Source organism: Trichosurus vulpecula, chromosome 2 (genome assembly GCF_011100635.1).
Source record: "Trichosurus vulpecula isolate mTriVul1 chromosome 2, mTriVul1.pri, whole genome shotgun sequence".
Taxonomy (NCBI): domain Eukaryota; kingdom Metazoa; phylum Chordata; class Mammalia; order Diprotodontia; family Phalangeridae; genus Trichosurus; species Trichosurus vulpecula.
Window position 1 is genome coordinate 250,024,611 of NC_050574.1, and position 15,403 is coordinate 250,040,013.

The 15,403-nt window shown below is 39.6% G+C and overlaps 1 protein-coding gene across 1 annotated transcript in view; it reads left to right on the plus strand.

Moving 5' to 3' along the window:
- The window catches only part of MFSD6 (major facilitator superfamily domain containing 6), a 91,198-nt gene extending 75,874 nt beyond the window's left edge, over nt 1-15,324 (plus strand). The window contains 5 exon segments of the mRNA XM_036745556.1: nt 6,496-6,657; nt 8,073-8,092; nt 8,094-8,172; nt 11,201-11,481; nt 13,455-15,324. Coding sequence (XP_036601451.1) covers nt 6,496-6,657; nt 8,073-8,092; nt 8,094-8,172; nt 11,201-11,481; nt 13,455-13,691 — 779 coding nt within the window. The 3' untranslated portion in view covers nt 13,692-15,324.
- Nucleotides 15,325-15,403: the final 79 nt, after the last annotated feature.

A 15,403-nucleotide genomic window follows, 5' to 3' on the forward strand; every position in this document is an offset into this window, starting at 1 on the left:
CACTTTGAAAACCCAGATGTTGGTGCTGTTCTCTCTCTTGTAACCATATGTATTGCTATAGTCAGACAATTAGAAGCCTGTTTGTTGATTTGTGTTATTTTTTCTGTTTGTAATTTCTGTTTGTATTTGCTCTGAAGTTCAGGGTGCTGACTTTTTCCCCTGCACTAAGTGAATAATGTATGTATGTTTAATCAAAGTAAGATTGTTCACCCCTGAAATAGCTATCTTTCCTTAGTAAAGCAGATCTAAGAACCTGCACTAGCAGCCATCCTGGGTATGCTAGTGTGGTTACCCTTATACTAGGGTCACACAGCTAGTATATATCAGTGATGGAAGTTGAACCCATATCTTCCTGATCTCAAGACCAGGATCTCTGTTGAGGTCTGGGGGTGCTGGGACCCTGAAATTCAAGGGCAAGCAACGCAGGTCCTGCCTTGAATGAATTTGACCCAACCCTTCTTTCAGCCAAAGACAAGGTTTATTAGGACACAGGTTGGGTGGGTGAGATTTTAAGAATCCGCCCTATTGTGACACTTGTATTGACAAGCCAGCCAGATTGAATTTGAGCATATTTGTGACCACAAAAGGGCCAGACTCTTAAGGAATCTGAGCAGTTCAATTGGGAAGAAAGGAGCAAAGATGGACCTTTTATATACAGGAAGACTCTGGGAAGGATCTAAGAAGTAGCCTAGTAGTCCGGGGTGACTGGGAGGTAACCAAGAAGGAATGGGTGCCCTAGGCAAAAGCCAGGGACATGGGTGACATGGGAAATTCCAGGAACTTTTCCTTTTGGGGGTTCAGATCCCATCCCCCTCATCTCTATACACTATACCATGCTGCAAGCTATTGAAATTAATTTGTTAATAGTTAATTGTTAGTAAATTTAGTTAATTAGTTAAATTAGTTAATTGTTAAACAGTTACTAAGCAAGTTTAGTGGGTCATATATTCAATGTTAATTTTCTGATGAATTACATTTTTAAAAAATCAATGTGTCTTCTCAATATCTGCAGCATAAAAAGGCTTCTGGATGCTGTACAAGATTTCTCTCATTTTCTTGCACAGTTAGGCAACTGGGTCTACTCACTGCCAGAGAAAAATAACTTACTTCATAATTGGCTATTTTTCTTTTCAAAAGCTTTAGTCTTTCTCCCTTCTCTTTGCATTATCCATGCTTATAAATCACAATCCTGGAAGAGAAATAATTTAGCCATTGCATCCAAGGCTGCCATGTCAGGGTGCCTTTCAAGTGATAGAGTTCTCAGTTACCTAACCAAGACAGTGATTTGATCATTAAGTGTTGGAAATCAACTGCAAACAATCTTTTCTAATGGCCAGTTAATATCAGTCATCCATTAAGAGTAAATTCTGTCTTCAATTGCTGATAAATTTTAAGTGCATTTGAAATTCGCACTGAGTTATATCACCCACAGGGTGTTTTACTGTTTCTCTTAAAGGAAACCAACTTCTAAAATTGTTTTATTATCTTTAGTGAGAAAAATTGTATATATCCAACATTCCACATTTAGACAGAGAGCTTTATTTCATCCTGGTTTATACCAGTAGCATAGATTTTAACTTCCCCTTCTATATCATCACCCACGGGCATGAATTTATCACTCTCAAGAACTTTCCGTGATTCTACATTATTGCCTGCTGAGGAAAAGGCAAAACTACTTAGGAATGGTGTTTTAGGCCATCCACATTCTGACTTCTTATTTTATGATGCTTCCATTCACATATTCTACAGTCCAGCCACAACATGGAATGATTCGCCGTTCCCCGTTCTCATCTTACCTACTTGTGCCTTGATGGCTTTGTGGATTCCATCTTCTAGGCCTGGATTGTACCCCCTCCCCCAAAACTCTACCTCCTGAAGCCCTTTCCCATCCATCAAGGCCCAGCTCCAGTACAATCTTCTCCTGGAAGTCTCTCCTGCTTAACCCAGCTACATCGCTCCTCCCCTCTTTGAATCTCTTAGGCTACTTTGTTTGACTTCACCTATGTACTTAATCATATTCTAACCCAAGGGTGTGGGGAACCTGTGGCCTGGAGACTACATGTGGCCCTCTAGGTCCTCAAGTGCAGCCCTTTTACGGAATCCAAACTTTATAGAACAAATCTCCTTAATAAGAAGATCTGTTCTATAAAACTTGAACACAGTCAAAAGGCCACATCCAAAGACCTAGAAGGCTACATGTGGCCTTGAGGCCACAGGTTCCCTAACCCTGTCCCCAAATGAGGTCACAAAGAGTCAGACACAACTGAAAGGACTCAACTTCAAATTTGTATCATTTGATTATTTGTATACACGTCTCATTCCCCCCTTATGGATTTATAAGCTCCTTGTGGAAAAGGACTGTGCCATTTTTCAGTCCCTAGGGGTAGCACAGTGAAAGGGATTCGTGAAAATGTCTGTTGAGTTCACACTTACTTTTCATATAGATCCATGCTTTTTTTAGGTTCTTGCTTTGTGTAGTCCTCCAGCCTGCAGTTAATCAAACAGATGAATTGTACTGATTTCCATTTATGAAGTATGCCAAAGAGCAACTTAGACATTTTTGGTTTAGAAGTAATTTATTTCTTTGGAGACATTTTCAAAGTCAACCAAAGCATTTGGTCTGGTTCTTAGCCTAATGTGACTCATCTCAGTGTAGTACAGTGGGAAGAACACTGAATTTGAAGGACTGAAATTGGGAGTCATAAGACTCAAATTGGATTCCTGGCTCTGATGCTTTAATGCATCTGTGACCTTGGCAAAATATCTAACCTCTCTTCACTTCAGTTTCCTTGTCTGTAAAATGAAGACTTTGAATTAGATGACCCTTAAGGGCCTGTTAGCCCCAGATCTATAATTCTAGGACGTGTTAGTTTTTCCAAATTGATTTCCAGTGTATTGACTTTGAAATCTCGATCAATTACTTGATTTAAGAAAGCATTAGGATTGGTAAAATGGTGTTAATAAAACCTCTTCACCTTTCCTACAGAGATAATGTGGAGAGAGAATTATTTTGTCTTTTAAAGCTTTGTGCTCCCTAGGTCTTGAACAATATTTGCCATGGAGAATTTGTCATTCTCCATGCTATGGAGAATACTTACTTGCTGATTATTCTTCATTCTCTTATTGAAAATAATGAAGAGTTGTTCCCACCTTTGCTAAGTTATGACTAAAAGCATTGGGGACATGTTGTAGCATATCCATTTTACTCCTGAAACTTAACAACCCTTAAAATAAAAATTTAAAGGTACGTGTTTTGCCCACGGATGGAAGGAGGGTATGGTTAATTTATTTGATGATTTTCTGAAAAGTGAATCATATATGAATCATTTTTGCCTAGGTATTGGACACCTAGTACACAATTTTTGTACCTTTCAACCTTTGACAAAAGCAGTAGTATATTTAGTATAAGTTCAGTTTAAAAGAAAAGATTATAATTATTGCAAAATCAGTAAGCCCTTGGCAGCATTTTCTGCCAAGAAATATTAGGTTTGTACAGGCTGACCAGCAAAGGATAACTGCTTAGCACCGATACAGTAAATCCATTTTCTATGGTTGGTGCTGAAGGCTGCTGCTCATTTTTTTCCCAAAATTTTATTGATATCTTTTTATTTTTAAATCACTTACTTTTCCTTATATATGCCTCCTTCTCTCAAGAGAGACATCTCATACAACAAAGAAGCACGTAACAAAGAAATTTTTTTAAAAAGGGAAAAAGTTCAGAAAAAGTAACCAATATATTAGCCAAGTCTGATACACAGTGTTACATAATCCCAGTCTTCTGCTTCTCCAGAAAAAGGAGGATGGTGCCATCTTGTATCTCTTTTCTGGCACCAAGCTTGGGTTTTATAATTTCACAGCATTCAGATTTATTTATTTTGTTGCTGCTGTTCTTTTCATTTGGATTGTTGGAGTCCTGGTATATTTTGTTTTCCTGATTTTGTTTGCTTCACTTAACGTCAGTATATGCAAATCTTCCCGTGTTTTTCTGTATTCTTCATATTCATCTTTTCTTACGTCACAATAAAATTACACAACGCAGTATTCTTGTACCACAATTTGTTTAAATATTCCCCCCAATGACAGGCATCTCCATTGCTTCCTGTTCTTTGCAATGACAAAAATGTGGTGCTTTAAATGTTGGTATGCATAGGAACTTTCTTTTGGTCATTTACCCCCTTGGGGTATTAGCCTAGAAATGGGATGTTTTAGTCCAAGTGACATTTTAGTCACTTTTTTTTAAAAAGCATAATTCCATTTTGCTTTCTATGTAGAATTGGATTGCTCAGGGTCACACAACTAATAAGTGTTAGAGATGAGATTCAAACTTTTAAGTAGGTCAGACCAAATCTAGTGTAAGAAGATGCCTACACAAAGAACAACAACGGGGAATAAAAGGGTTGCTTTCCAAATTACTTAGAAAAGAAATGCAAAAATATTAAACAGTGTAGATTTCTTCAATGTGAACATCAAAATGGATTCTTCATGATAATCATTAAATAGTATTAAGTAAGTACTTCTTAGTGCACATCTCTGTCATGGTCATTGTATAAATCAAGTTTGTTGTTCCTCCTTCATTTTCAAAGAGGACCAATGACATCAGGAGGGTGATGTCTTGACTTGCAAGTGAATTGGACTTAAATGAGACAGAACTGTACAAAGAATTAAAGTTTATAGATCATCGGTGCTAGAAGGAACCTTCCTGATAATTAGTCCAACTTCCTTCATTTTATGGATGAGAAGCAGAGGCTTCTGGAGGTTGTGACTTGCCCCAGGTTATAGTCAATTAATAGCAGAACTGAAACTAAAAACCTTGGTCTCCTGACTTCTTCTCCAGTGCCCTTTCCCTTTTGCTACCCCAAGCATAGATTTTTGGAGGGCATATTAGTGGTTAACCAGTCATTTGATCTCAGACTTGAAACGACATGTTTTAATTTTAGGTTTATAGCATGCATCTGTTTGCCACTACAATTTTTTCTCTTAGCAAAGACTTATAAATCTGATTACATATTTTGCTGGAATTAAAAGGGGGGTGGGGTCAGAGGGCTTCATAAGATGACTGAGACTACTATACCAAGTCCCTCTTTATTTTAAGACTCCTGATCTAGCCCTGTCCCCTCACTTTATATATGAGCATATCAGAGCCCATAGAGCACAGATTTAGAAACTTAGTTCCAATCCTTTAGGAGATTAATGTGTTCTAACACTATTATAGGCATTCATAAAAATGCACAGAGCACATTATAGCGCTACAAGTAATCTATTAGATTCAACAATCTACATTATTGAAAATTTTGAATTACTGGAATTCATCCACATTAATGAAGTTTTACACTTATTTTTATTATTTAGCTTTGTTTATTATTATATTTGTTGTATTTTATTATTTTTATTGTGCTTTAGTGGATTTGTTCAGGATGCAGTTATCTGTGGCCTGTCTCTGTGAGTGACAGCATTATTTCTCAGCCTCTACTCATACAGCCATTAACATTTGGCAAAGTAATACAGGCTTTCTGTTGGTGGTGATGCATATGCAGGTGTGCGTGTAACCGGTTAGACTTTGGAAGGAATGAAATATGCGAAAATCTTTTGAGGATCCCTTGGACAGTAAGGAGATCAAATCAGTCAATACATAAAGAAATTAATTCAGACTATTCTTGGAAGGACAAATACTGGAGCTGAAGCTTAAATTATTTGGCCCCATAATGAAAAGACAGGACTCATTGGAAAAGACTGATGTTGAGAAAGATTGAAGGCAAAAGGGGAAGGGAATGGCAGAGGATGAGATGGATAGATGGTGTCATGGAAGCAATGAACATGAGCTTGGACAGATTTTGGGAGGTAGTAGAGAATAGAAGGGCCTCGTGTGCTATGGTCCACAGAGTCACAAAGAGTCGAATATGACTGAACGACCCAACAACAACAACATGCAGGAATCAAGCAAGCATCTTAACAGTTTATCAAGACTCTTTAAAATTCCCAACACTTGAAGACATAAAGAGTTAAAACTGTTTCTTTTTCACCTTTCTGTCTCTAGTACCTAGTTCAATGCCTTTCACAGAACAGATATGTAATACATATGGATTAGACAGCCAGGAGGGCTGGTCTGACAGTATAGTTATTATCCCTTCCACATCACGACTTTCCCTATAGAGGCTGATGTATCTGAGGTTGGCATAAGAAATGAAATGGGAAATTTGGGGGAACTTTGCCGAAGCCACAGATGACATGCGAAGGCCAGCAGACTATACAGAAAAAGTTTAGAAACCAGAAATGCATAAAATATGTGTATTGTATTGTATATCAACCCAAATTTTCCAATAAGGTACTGTAAACACTCCATAAAAGAAAGAGAAAAAAAAAATCAAACTTCTCTGATATGAACGGAGGGCCAAAAAATTTTACTAGGATTTTCCAGACCGGGGTGTGGTAGTTACTATGCCCCTAACTCAGCAACGTGAAAGGGATAACTGTACCTCATTTCTTTTCTCACCCTAGGGGTGACCCATGCAGCCATCTGGGCTGCTTGCATTTCCTATCTCAGTGCAGCTGTGCCTCCAGAATTGAGAACATCAGCACAGGGAATCCTCCAGGGACTTCATCTGGGTTTGGGAAGAGGATGTGGAGCTATGATTGGTGGAGTTTTAGTCAATTACTTTGGTAAGTAGTGAGCTTTCTACTTTTTAGAGACATTCCCAAAGGACTTCATGAATTATTAGAGAGTTGAGTTTTTTTTTCATTTGTTTTCCAGACCAGAAAACTTGTCTTCATGGCCTTTTGACATATTTTGTGCTGATGTAATTTTAGGGATTTTGCTAATGTTGTGAGTGTGCACAGTGCTAAATTTTATTAGTTGCTGCTCACTGCTCCAGCATATTGAGGATGAATCATGTGATATCAAGCTGCTTGCTGAATTGTATACTTCCCTGATACAAGGAGGTCCCTGCAGAAAAAATACATTTGTTTGGTTTGATTTAGGTGGCCTTGCATGCTGTTCAAAGCATATAAGGGAAAAAAAAAAGACATTGCAATTCAGTTAGAGTTTAAATCAAAAAAACCTACATAAACCCCAATTTCTGCTGACACCACAGTCCTGTTGTCATGTTCGATCTGTCAGGCAGGACTTTGGGGATCTGTCAGCTCTACTTCATCAGGCAACTTCTAGTAGCAGCTAGATGGGGAAAGTGATGGAGAACTGGGCCAGAAGTCAGTAAGACCTGAGTTGAAATCCAGCCTGACACTAGCTGAGTCATTTAATCTCTGTCTACCTCAGTTTCTTCATATGCAAAATGAGGATAATCGTACTGCTCACAGAGTTGTTGTGAGATAAAATGAGTTAATATTTGTAAAGCACTTTGTAAACCTTAAAGTGCTATATTATTTTGTTTATACTTATGAGTACAGCAGTACAGGGAACTCCAAGTATGGAGACTCCTCTACTAATGCAAATAGCAACTTCTGCAATTATAGCCTTAAAGCATGTGTCTGGGACACAGAATAGTTAAGTAATTAGTCTGGGTCATTCTACTGGTATTTGACCAGTGGGGTTTCAGCTCAGGTCTTCCTGACTCAGATTTCTGTCTTTCTAACTACTATGCCTGACTGTGAGCCTCTCATATGTGCAACGGTATAGAATGAAAATTGCTGTTTCAGGAATCTTGATTATTAAGTTATTTAATGGAAGGTGAAGTTCGTCAACCTTGGGCATCTCAATCCTATAATCTGTGAGCATATTCCTTGCCATCTCAAGTAGATAATAGGGCCACCTTGAGGATCTGTCAGAGGAGCCCTCTTATAAATTAAGAGAATCATAGAAATTGTCAGGTGTGACTCTTTACAAATGAGGAAACGCATTTCAGTAGAGGGAAAGTAGCTGCTTCAAATCACAAAGCTCTATGGTACACTCAGAAGTAGGGCCCTGACTCCTTATCTGATCCATTTTCTGCTCCGTCATTCTGAAGCATTTTCCTCTTTGAATTTGTCCTCACTCTGTGTGATCAGTGGATACCAGGTACTGGAAGGAATAGTCATCCCTGCTCTGTACCTCAAATAGTTCTGTTGACTAATTTTTACAGGTGCTGCTGCCACTTTCAGGAGGGATTGGAATGGCCTGCCTAGTGATCCTCTTGCTCTTCGCCCTAATACAGTGGCTTGCAGTCCCAGATGAGGAAGAAGGTAGGTGTTCTGTCCTTGCTGCTACTCCTCAGTGCTTGGACCTTGTGAATGACAGGCTAACGCTAATACATCATCTAGCAGAATTTTGTATCCGTGATTCCTCCCAAATCTAGTGTCTTTATTGGTGTGTGACATTTCCTTGGATTGTTCGCGAATATATCCACTAGCCAGGGTTAGGGAACCTGTGGCCTTGAGGCCACATGTGGCCTTCTAGGTCCTTGGGTGCAACCTTTTAACTAAGTCCAGGTTTTTACAGAACAAATCCTTTTATTAAGGAGATTTGTTGTATAAAGTGTGGCCTCAGTCAAAAGGCCACACTTGAGGACCTAGAGAACTACATGTGGCCTTGAGGCTGCAGGTTCCCCATCCCTGCACTAGACCATATCATCCATAGCATTTTGGACTGGAAAGGACCTTAAGTGTCAACTAATCAATTGGTCTCAGATTAAGTTGTTTTGTATTAAGTGACTCTTGGTTCAAAAGAATATTTTTGTTTTGGATTTGGATAGGATTGGGCAGCTAGGTGGCACAGTGGATAGAGTGCCAGTCCTGGTCAGGAAGACTTATTTCCTGAGTTCTAATCTGGCCTTAGACACTAGATGTGTGACTCTGGGCAAGTCACTTAACCCTCTTTGCCTCAGTTTCTTCATCTGTAAAATGAACTGGAGAAGTAAATGGCAAGCCACTCCAGTATCTCTGCCAAGAATACCCCAGCGGGGTCACGGAGAGTCTGACATGACTGAAACGTCTGAGCTACAGCAACGACAGGACTGGGAGAGATCTTAAATTTCTTGGATGCATCGAAGCGAGTACAGAATCAAGGTGATGTGTGTATAAGGTTGTAAAATATTTGGAGGCCATTCACTAGGGTCGAGAGGGGAATAGCTGTGTTCTCACTGTCATTCGTATGGCACGGCCTTAGCAACAGAATGAAATACTGTTGTAAAAGGGGGTTAGTTTCAGAGAAGCTCAGGAAGACTTAGATGAGCTAATTCAGAGTAAAGGGAAGAGAACCAAGGGAACGATGCATACCATGACAACAACACTATAAAAACAAAGCACTTTGAAAGCTACAGTGGGATGGCCATCATAATTGTAGAGAATCCGTGATGAAGCATGCTATCCACCTCCTGGCAAAAATGTATTAGACTCAGGGTGCAGAATGAGTGTGTGTTTTTTGAGCAAGGCCAGTGTGGGTTTATTTAGTCTGACCGTGCAATGTTGTTACCAGAGGCCTCCCCCAACCCACCCCCAATGAGGGGGTTGGGAGGGAGAGAAAACATTTTTATCATTGAAAAAAAAAATATAACTAAGAATCATTCATACAGCACTTTGTAATTTACAAAGTGCTTTTATGATGATATTACCTTACTTGATCATCAGAATAACCCCATGAAGTTGGCAGGACAAGAATTTATCATCATCATAGAATGTTAGAAGTGAGAGGGGACCCTTAGAAATAATTTCATTTTACAGTTGAGAAAACTGATGCCTAGGCAGAAGTTAATGACTTCTTCAAGGTCACCCTGAGAGTTAGTAGCAGATGAGACTAGAACCCTGGTCTCTTATGCTCATTTTACAGATGAGGAAAAATGAGGGCTCCTAGGGATGAAATGACTTTTCCAGAGTTTTTAGGCTCATGAGCGGTTGAGCCACACATAAATGCCAGGCCTTTTGAATTCCAGTTATTGTTTGTGGTTGTTCTTCATGTCCAACTCTTTGTGACACCATTTGGGGGTTTCTTGGCAAAGACACTGGAGTGGTTTGCCATTTTCTTCTCCAGCTCATTTTCCAGGTGAGGAAACTGAGGTTAACAGGGTTAGTGACTTGCCCAGGGTCACACAGCTAGGAAGTGTCTGAGGCCAGATTTGAACTTGGGAATGAATCTTCCTGACTCCAAGCCTAGCACTCTATTCATTGTGCCACCCAGCTGCCCCACTGACTCCCAGGTTTAGGCCTTTTCCCACTGTATTACACACTGCCTTTCAACCTGGTTTAATAGTTATGAACTTTTGGTCGAGGTGTAACCCTGTCCTGAAACCAGTCTTAAATAAAAGTTTTAAACAGGATGAAGCCTCTATAAAAAGCAATTTGGAGGCTTGATTAAGGTGTGTCATGCTTTTCATTGATTTCCTATCCACCTTATAAACATGAGTCAGGCCATGGGATAAAACTGCTTGTTTCCTGGATCTTAGGACAGAACTCACTTCTTTTTGGCCATCTTTTTTAACCATCTTTATCGAATGTATTGAAGCATTTTTCTTCGGAGAACCAGAAATGTTGCTAAAACCCCGGGGGCTGAGTTTAACAGAGTTTAATTCAGCAAAAGAGACAAAACCCTATTTTTTTCAGATATCTGACTTGGGTCACCTAGTTCTCCCACAGCCTTGGTTCAGGCTAATGAGGATTTCTCTTCCCCTTCCCCTCCTGTGTATCAAGTTACCCAGTTCAGCGCATCAGTCTCACAAGTCACATGGGAACAATATCATTCCCTGAAACTGCCTTTCAGATGTCCTCTTGAAATCAAGTCAAATGGAGATCAGACTTCCATATGTTCATTGAGCTTCCACAGAAAAAGTCCCAACTTGCAACCTCAGCAATGCATGCTTGACAAATGAGTTACTCGGTGAAACATATTGCATGTTGCAAATCAGATTAACCTGGGAGTGTGCTTGTAGAAGTTACACTAATTCTCTCCTTCCTCCTCTTTCCCTCCTGGCTTCCCTGGCTTCCTTCAGGTCTGAGATAAGAAAAGACTTCCCAAGAAGGCTTTCCCAAACCCATTCAACAATATTGCTTTTCCTTGTTCATTATCTCCAATTCATCTTTCATATTTTGTTTGTGCATGCTTTTTATAGGTTGACTCCCCATTGGTTTGTAAGCATCTTGAGAATAGAACCTTTTGGGGGAGGTTGCCTTTCTTTATATCTTCAGTGCCTGGCACACTTAATGAAGGCTTGTTGACTTGACTTAACTTACGCTATAAAGAAAACTCTTCAGAGTTGTTTTAACTTCACTCTCATTTCAGATAAGACTATGCTGGCGGAAAGGATTCCTGTTCCTTCCAGCCCTGTCCCCATAGCAACTATTGACTTGGTGCAGCAGCAGACAGAAGATATCATGCCTCGCCTTGAACCCAGACTTCCTCCCAAGAAAACCAAACACCAAGAAGAACAGGAAGATGTGAACAAGCCTGCATGGGGGGTCAGCTCTTCTCCGTGGGTTACTTTTGTCTATGCGCTTTATCAAATTAAAGAGATGATGCAACTAACCAAAACTGGCCGGGCTTCTGAGATTCAGCCCCTGCAGGTATGATTGCCCTCTTTTTTTAATATATATTTTATTTTTCCAATTACATGTTAAAACGATTGCTCTCTTCTTAACACTAACTTTGAAACTTAGTTCTGCACCATCTTCATTCATTTTGGCAAGGGAGTGGGGGCATGGAGAGAGCTGGTTATAGGCCTAAAATTTCATCCATGTAGGGAATTCCTGTTATGGGAAATGTGCATTGGTAATTCATCTGTAACATATGAGAAGATTATGTGACTTACCACGGTCACACAGCTACTAGGTGTCAAAAATAGGACTTGAACCTTGATCGTCCCGATTCTAGGGCTAGCCTTTTATCCGCTATACTGCTTCATCTCATCTTCTTTAAAAAACTTAAAGAAGTCTCCAAAAGTTCTGTGTTCTTTCCACTGCTGGAGTGTTTCATTGCAGGAATAGGATAGATTTTTTTATGGTCCCTGCTCAAAGGGTACAACACAAGAACCCATGCATGGGTCTTGCTCAAGGAACCTCAGCTGACTTGGTGTAAGTGATACTTTGCCAACCTCCAAACATAGGGGAAAGGATCAAAGGAGCCCAGATTATGAATTTTCTTTGACTCTGAAACTATGTTCTTTCCAAGTGAAGATAAGGCATGCTGGCAGGGTACTTATTTGATGACTGGATAGCTGTCTCTGTATCTGTATTTGTAGATAAATTAAAAGAAAACCTTAAAGCCCTGCAATTGCCAAAAGACTTCCCACTCTCTCCTTCCTCTACCAATAATCCCCCTTTAACTTTCCTCCTTGTAAATGCCCTAATGCTGGACCGACCTTCAGAGTGACTTCAGAGTACTTGGAGAAGGCAGGGGAAAAGAGAAATGAAGAGGAAAAGGGGCATTTCATCTTGTAGGAGATATGTTAAATACTCTTCACACAGTTGTCCTGGTCATTAATTTTCATTTATGCCTTTCCCATTTCATCAAAACGCTCTTTTCATCCCCCAAAACTGTGATACTGTAGGTCTCACACCTACAAAGACAATAACACAAGGATATCATTTGCTCCTTTTTTAAAAAGAAAAGTCAGTCTTTACATTAAATTAGGGGCTCGTGTTCATCTTTGTGTGAGACTGGGAGAATTAATTGACATTCCTTCAAGCTATTAGCTCTTTACCCAGAGCAATCAGCCACAGAACTCTTAATTCTTTTGAATAGACCATTCTACCATATTGCCACACTTACAGCCCCATTGAATTATGACACCTTCAATGGCAGATTCAAATCTTCTTGTCTTGATCTTGAACTTGCCCCTTTAAACTCACAGGCACTGAATCAGAGGGCAGTTTGATGTTTTGTATATGTCTTATTGCTCATAAATACAAATCTGGCCTCTGGTGGAAATTTCTACCAGTAGATGCTCCCATTTTCCCAAGTGCTAATTTGTACTTCTCTTATAAAATATGTACTCTGAAGTCCTGAGACAGGTTTCAACTCCCAGAGACATGTTTCTGCCCCTGATGTCACAGAGATGGAGAAATGACTAGCTCTGTGGCCTTGGGCAAGTCCTGCCATTTCTCTGGGCCTCAGTTTCGTCATCCGTAAAAGGGGGCGTGGTGGGGATTGGACTAGATAACATCCTAGGTTTCTTCCAGCTCCAGTGCTGCTCCATGGTTATATACTATAGTACAGTGTTATCGGGCATTTCATTAGTAATGAACAGCCTGGTCTGTATACAAGAATAAATCTACTTACAGTGTTTATGTTTTTCATGCGGCTTCTCGGCAGATAGGAAAAGAAATGAAAGGTAAGACGTTTTACCTTATTTCTTCAGTACTCATAGTCACCCACCACTTTGGGGCTGCCACCCATTTTCATATACCCCATTGAAAAGGATCATACAATCATGGTTCCTGGGGCTGCCCGGATATACTTGCCATCAGTTCGTGAGATGTTGGGCAGCCGTCCTCTTATGTGGGCTGTTTTCTACAATGTGTTGTTTTCTCTTCTGTAGGAGACCAGTGAGAACCAGGAAACTTCACCATCCTACACAGCGAGGCATTCCCCAAGTGTGACTAACTCCAACCTGTCGGGAGATGGACCAACCCCTGAAGCGGCATCCCAGACCAACCCTGCTTCCCCTATTGCAGATGACTTTCCCAAGGATGGTTATGTTCATCCTGCTGCATCCTCTGTAGTGGAACACCTTTCCAAGGATAGTCACCCTCAGCCCACTACTAGCACACACTGAGACAAAGCCCTCTCATTTTACATGTTACATGGAAGACTTGGGGTCTCTGTTAAGAAGCCCTGGAAGGGGCCCAGTACCTGAGCCTCTGTTCATCTTAAAGATTATAATACATGCAACACATGCTTTAAATGTTTAAAATCATTAACATGAAAATGCATATTAACTACAGTACATATTCGGAAAAGAAATTTAATCTCTTTGGGAGATTATGGATAGAAAGGAAGTTACAGAGAGAACTCTCAGCTCCTTTGCTAAAGTTTGGTTTTTGTCATAAGATTTCTTTGCCAAGTTGAGAAGAGTTGAAACCAGCAGTTACGTTAAGAGGAGGGAAAGTGTTTCAAGTTCTTTGCTGTTATAATTTACCCCCTTCTGTGATCGATTATTTGAATTTTTGAATATTGAATTCATCCTTACTGGAAAAAAAATTGAAATAGGATAAGATGCAGTTAATTTATTTTTCTCTTGAGGAGAAACATCATGACAGAAAATGATGTGAAATACTAAAGAAGGAACCAGATGAAAATTAGTAACAGAAATTCTTTTGTAAAAAAGAAAACAGGAAAGAAAAAAAAAGTTTCACCAGACACTTTGAATATCTTTAGCTAATATATTTTTCTAGGTGGATGGTGTATAAGGTAATAGTCAGATTTTTGAGAAGTAAAGCTGCCATTGGCTGCTGCAAGCTAAATTAAGCTTTAAAAAGAGTTTTTTATTTTATTTTATTTTTTAGAAATGGGCTTTGAGAAAGGCCAGAAATGAGGGATTATTTAAAATAAACCAATTCAGTATGCTGTAGCTTATTAGACAAGGATTACTAGGTATGTTTGTAATATAAACTAGCCTTTCTTACTGTTTACAGAGGCCCTAATTAACTGATGCAATTTCAAAAAATTCATCTAGTTTCCTAAGGGTTTCTTTAAGCAGTACTGTGGAGGCAATTTATAAAGGACAGTAGGAAATTAAGTGCCTGGGGTGAGGTTAAAATTAATAAGAAATTATTACATCATGGTTTTTTGGGTGTTTGTGGATTCCTTCCCTACTCCCTTTAGTGCGGAAGGTAATAGGGAATGAGGAGCAAAAAAGAAGGAAATGAAAATAACACATTTACTAGGGAAACAAAGTCACAGTACATTTTTATAGTCTAGACATAGTCAGACACTGGAAGGTTCAGATAGCGGTATTTGCGTCTTCAGACATTACCACTTCTGCTGCCAGAACTCTAGCTGAAGGGGTACCCCACACCAAGACTGTTGCTAGAATAACAGGCTAAAGTTAGCGTCCAGCCTTGGTGGGGAGGAGGTGGAAGACACTGCTGTAAATAAAAGTCAGCTACTTTTTAAGTTGGGATTTTCTCACAGACAAGTCAGCTGTGAGTTCCGCACGGGTAAACAGAGAGAATGAACAGACTTAAAAATGACACATTCCACCCTCTGGTCCTCTGGTGTAACTGTTTAGTCTGGGTTCTTCCCTAACCTGCTGCCCAGGACTGCATGGGTGGAGGGGTGGGGGGTCATGCCCTTGAATGTCTGACTTCACAGTGAAACACAGCATTAAAAGTTAAAGAAAGGTGAGAAATTGAACTAGCCACTAGTTATTTTTGCACTTGAAAAAACTACTGTACTGTAAATGATCATGACTCATTTTAAGTGACCTTTAAAATCAGATGTATTTATTGTGTTTATATAATTATGGAAATGAAGAAATAGGTGATG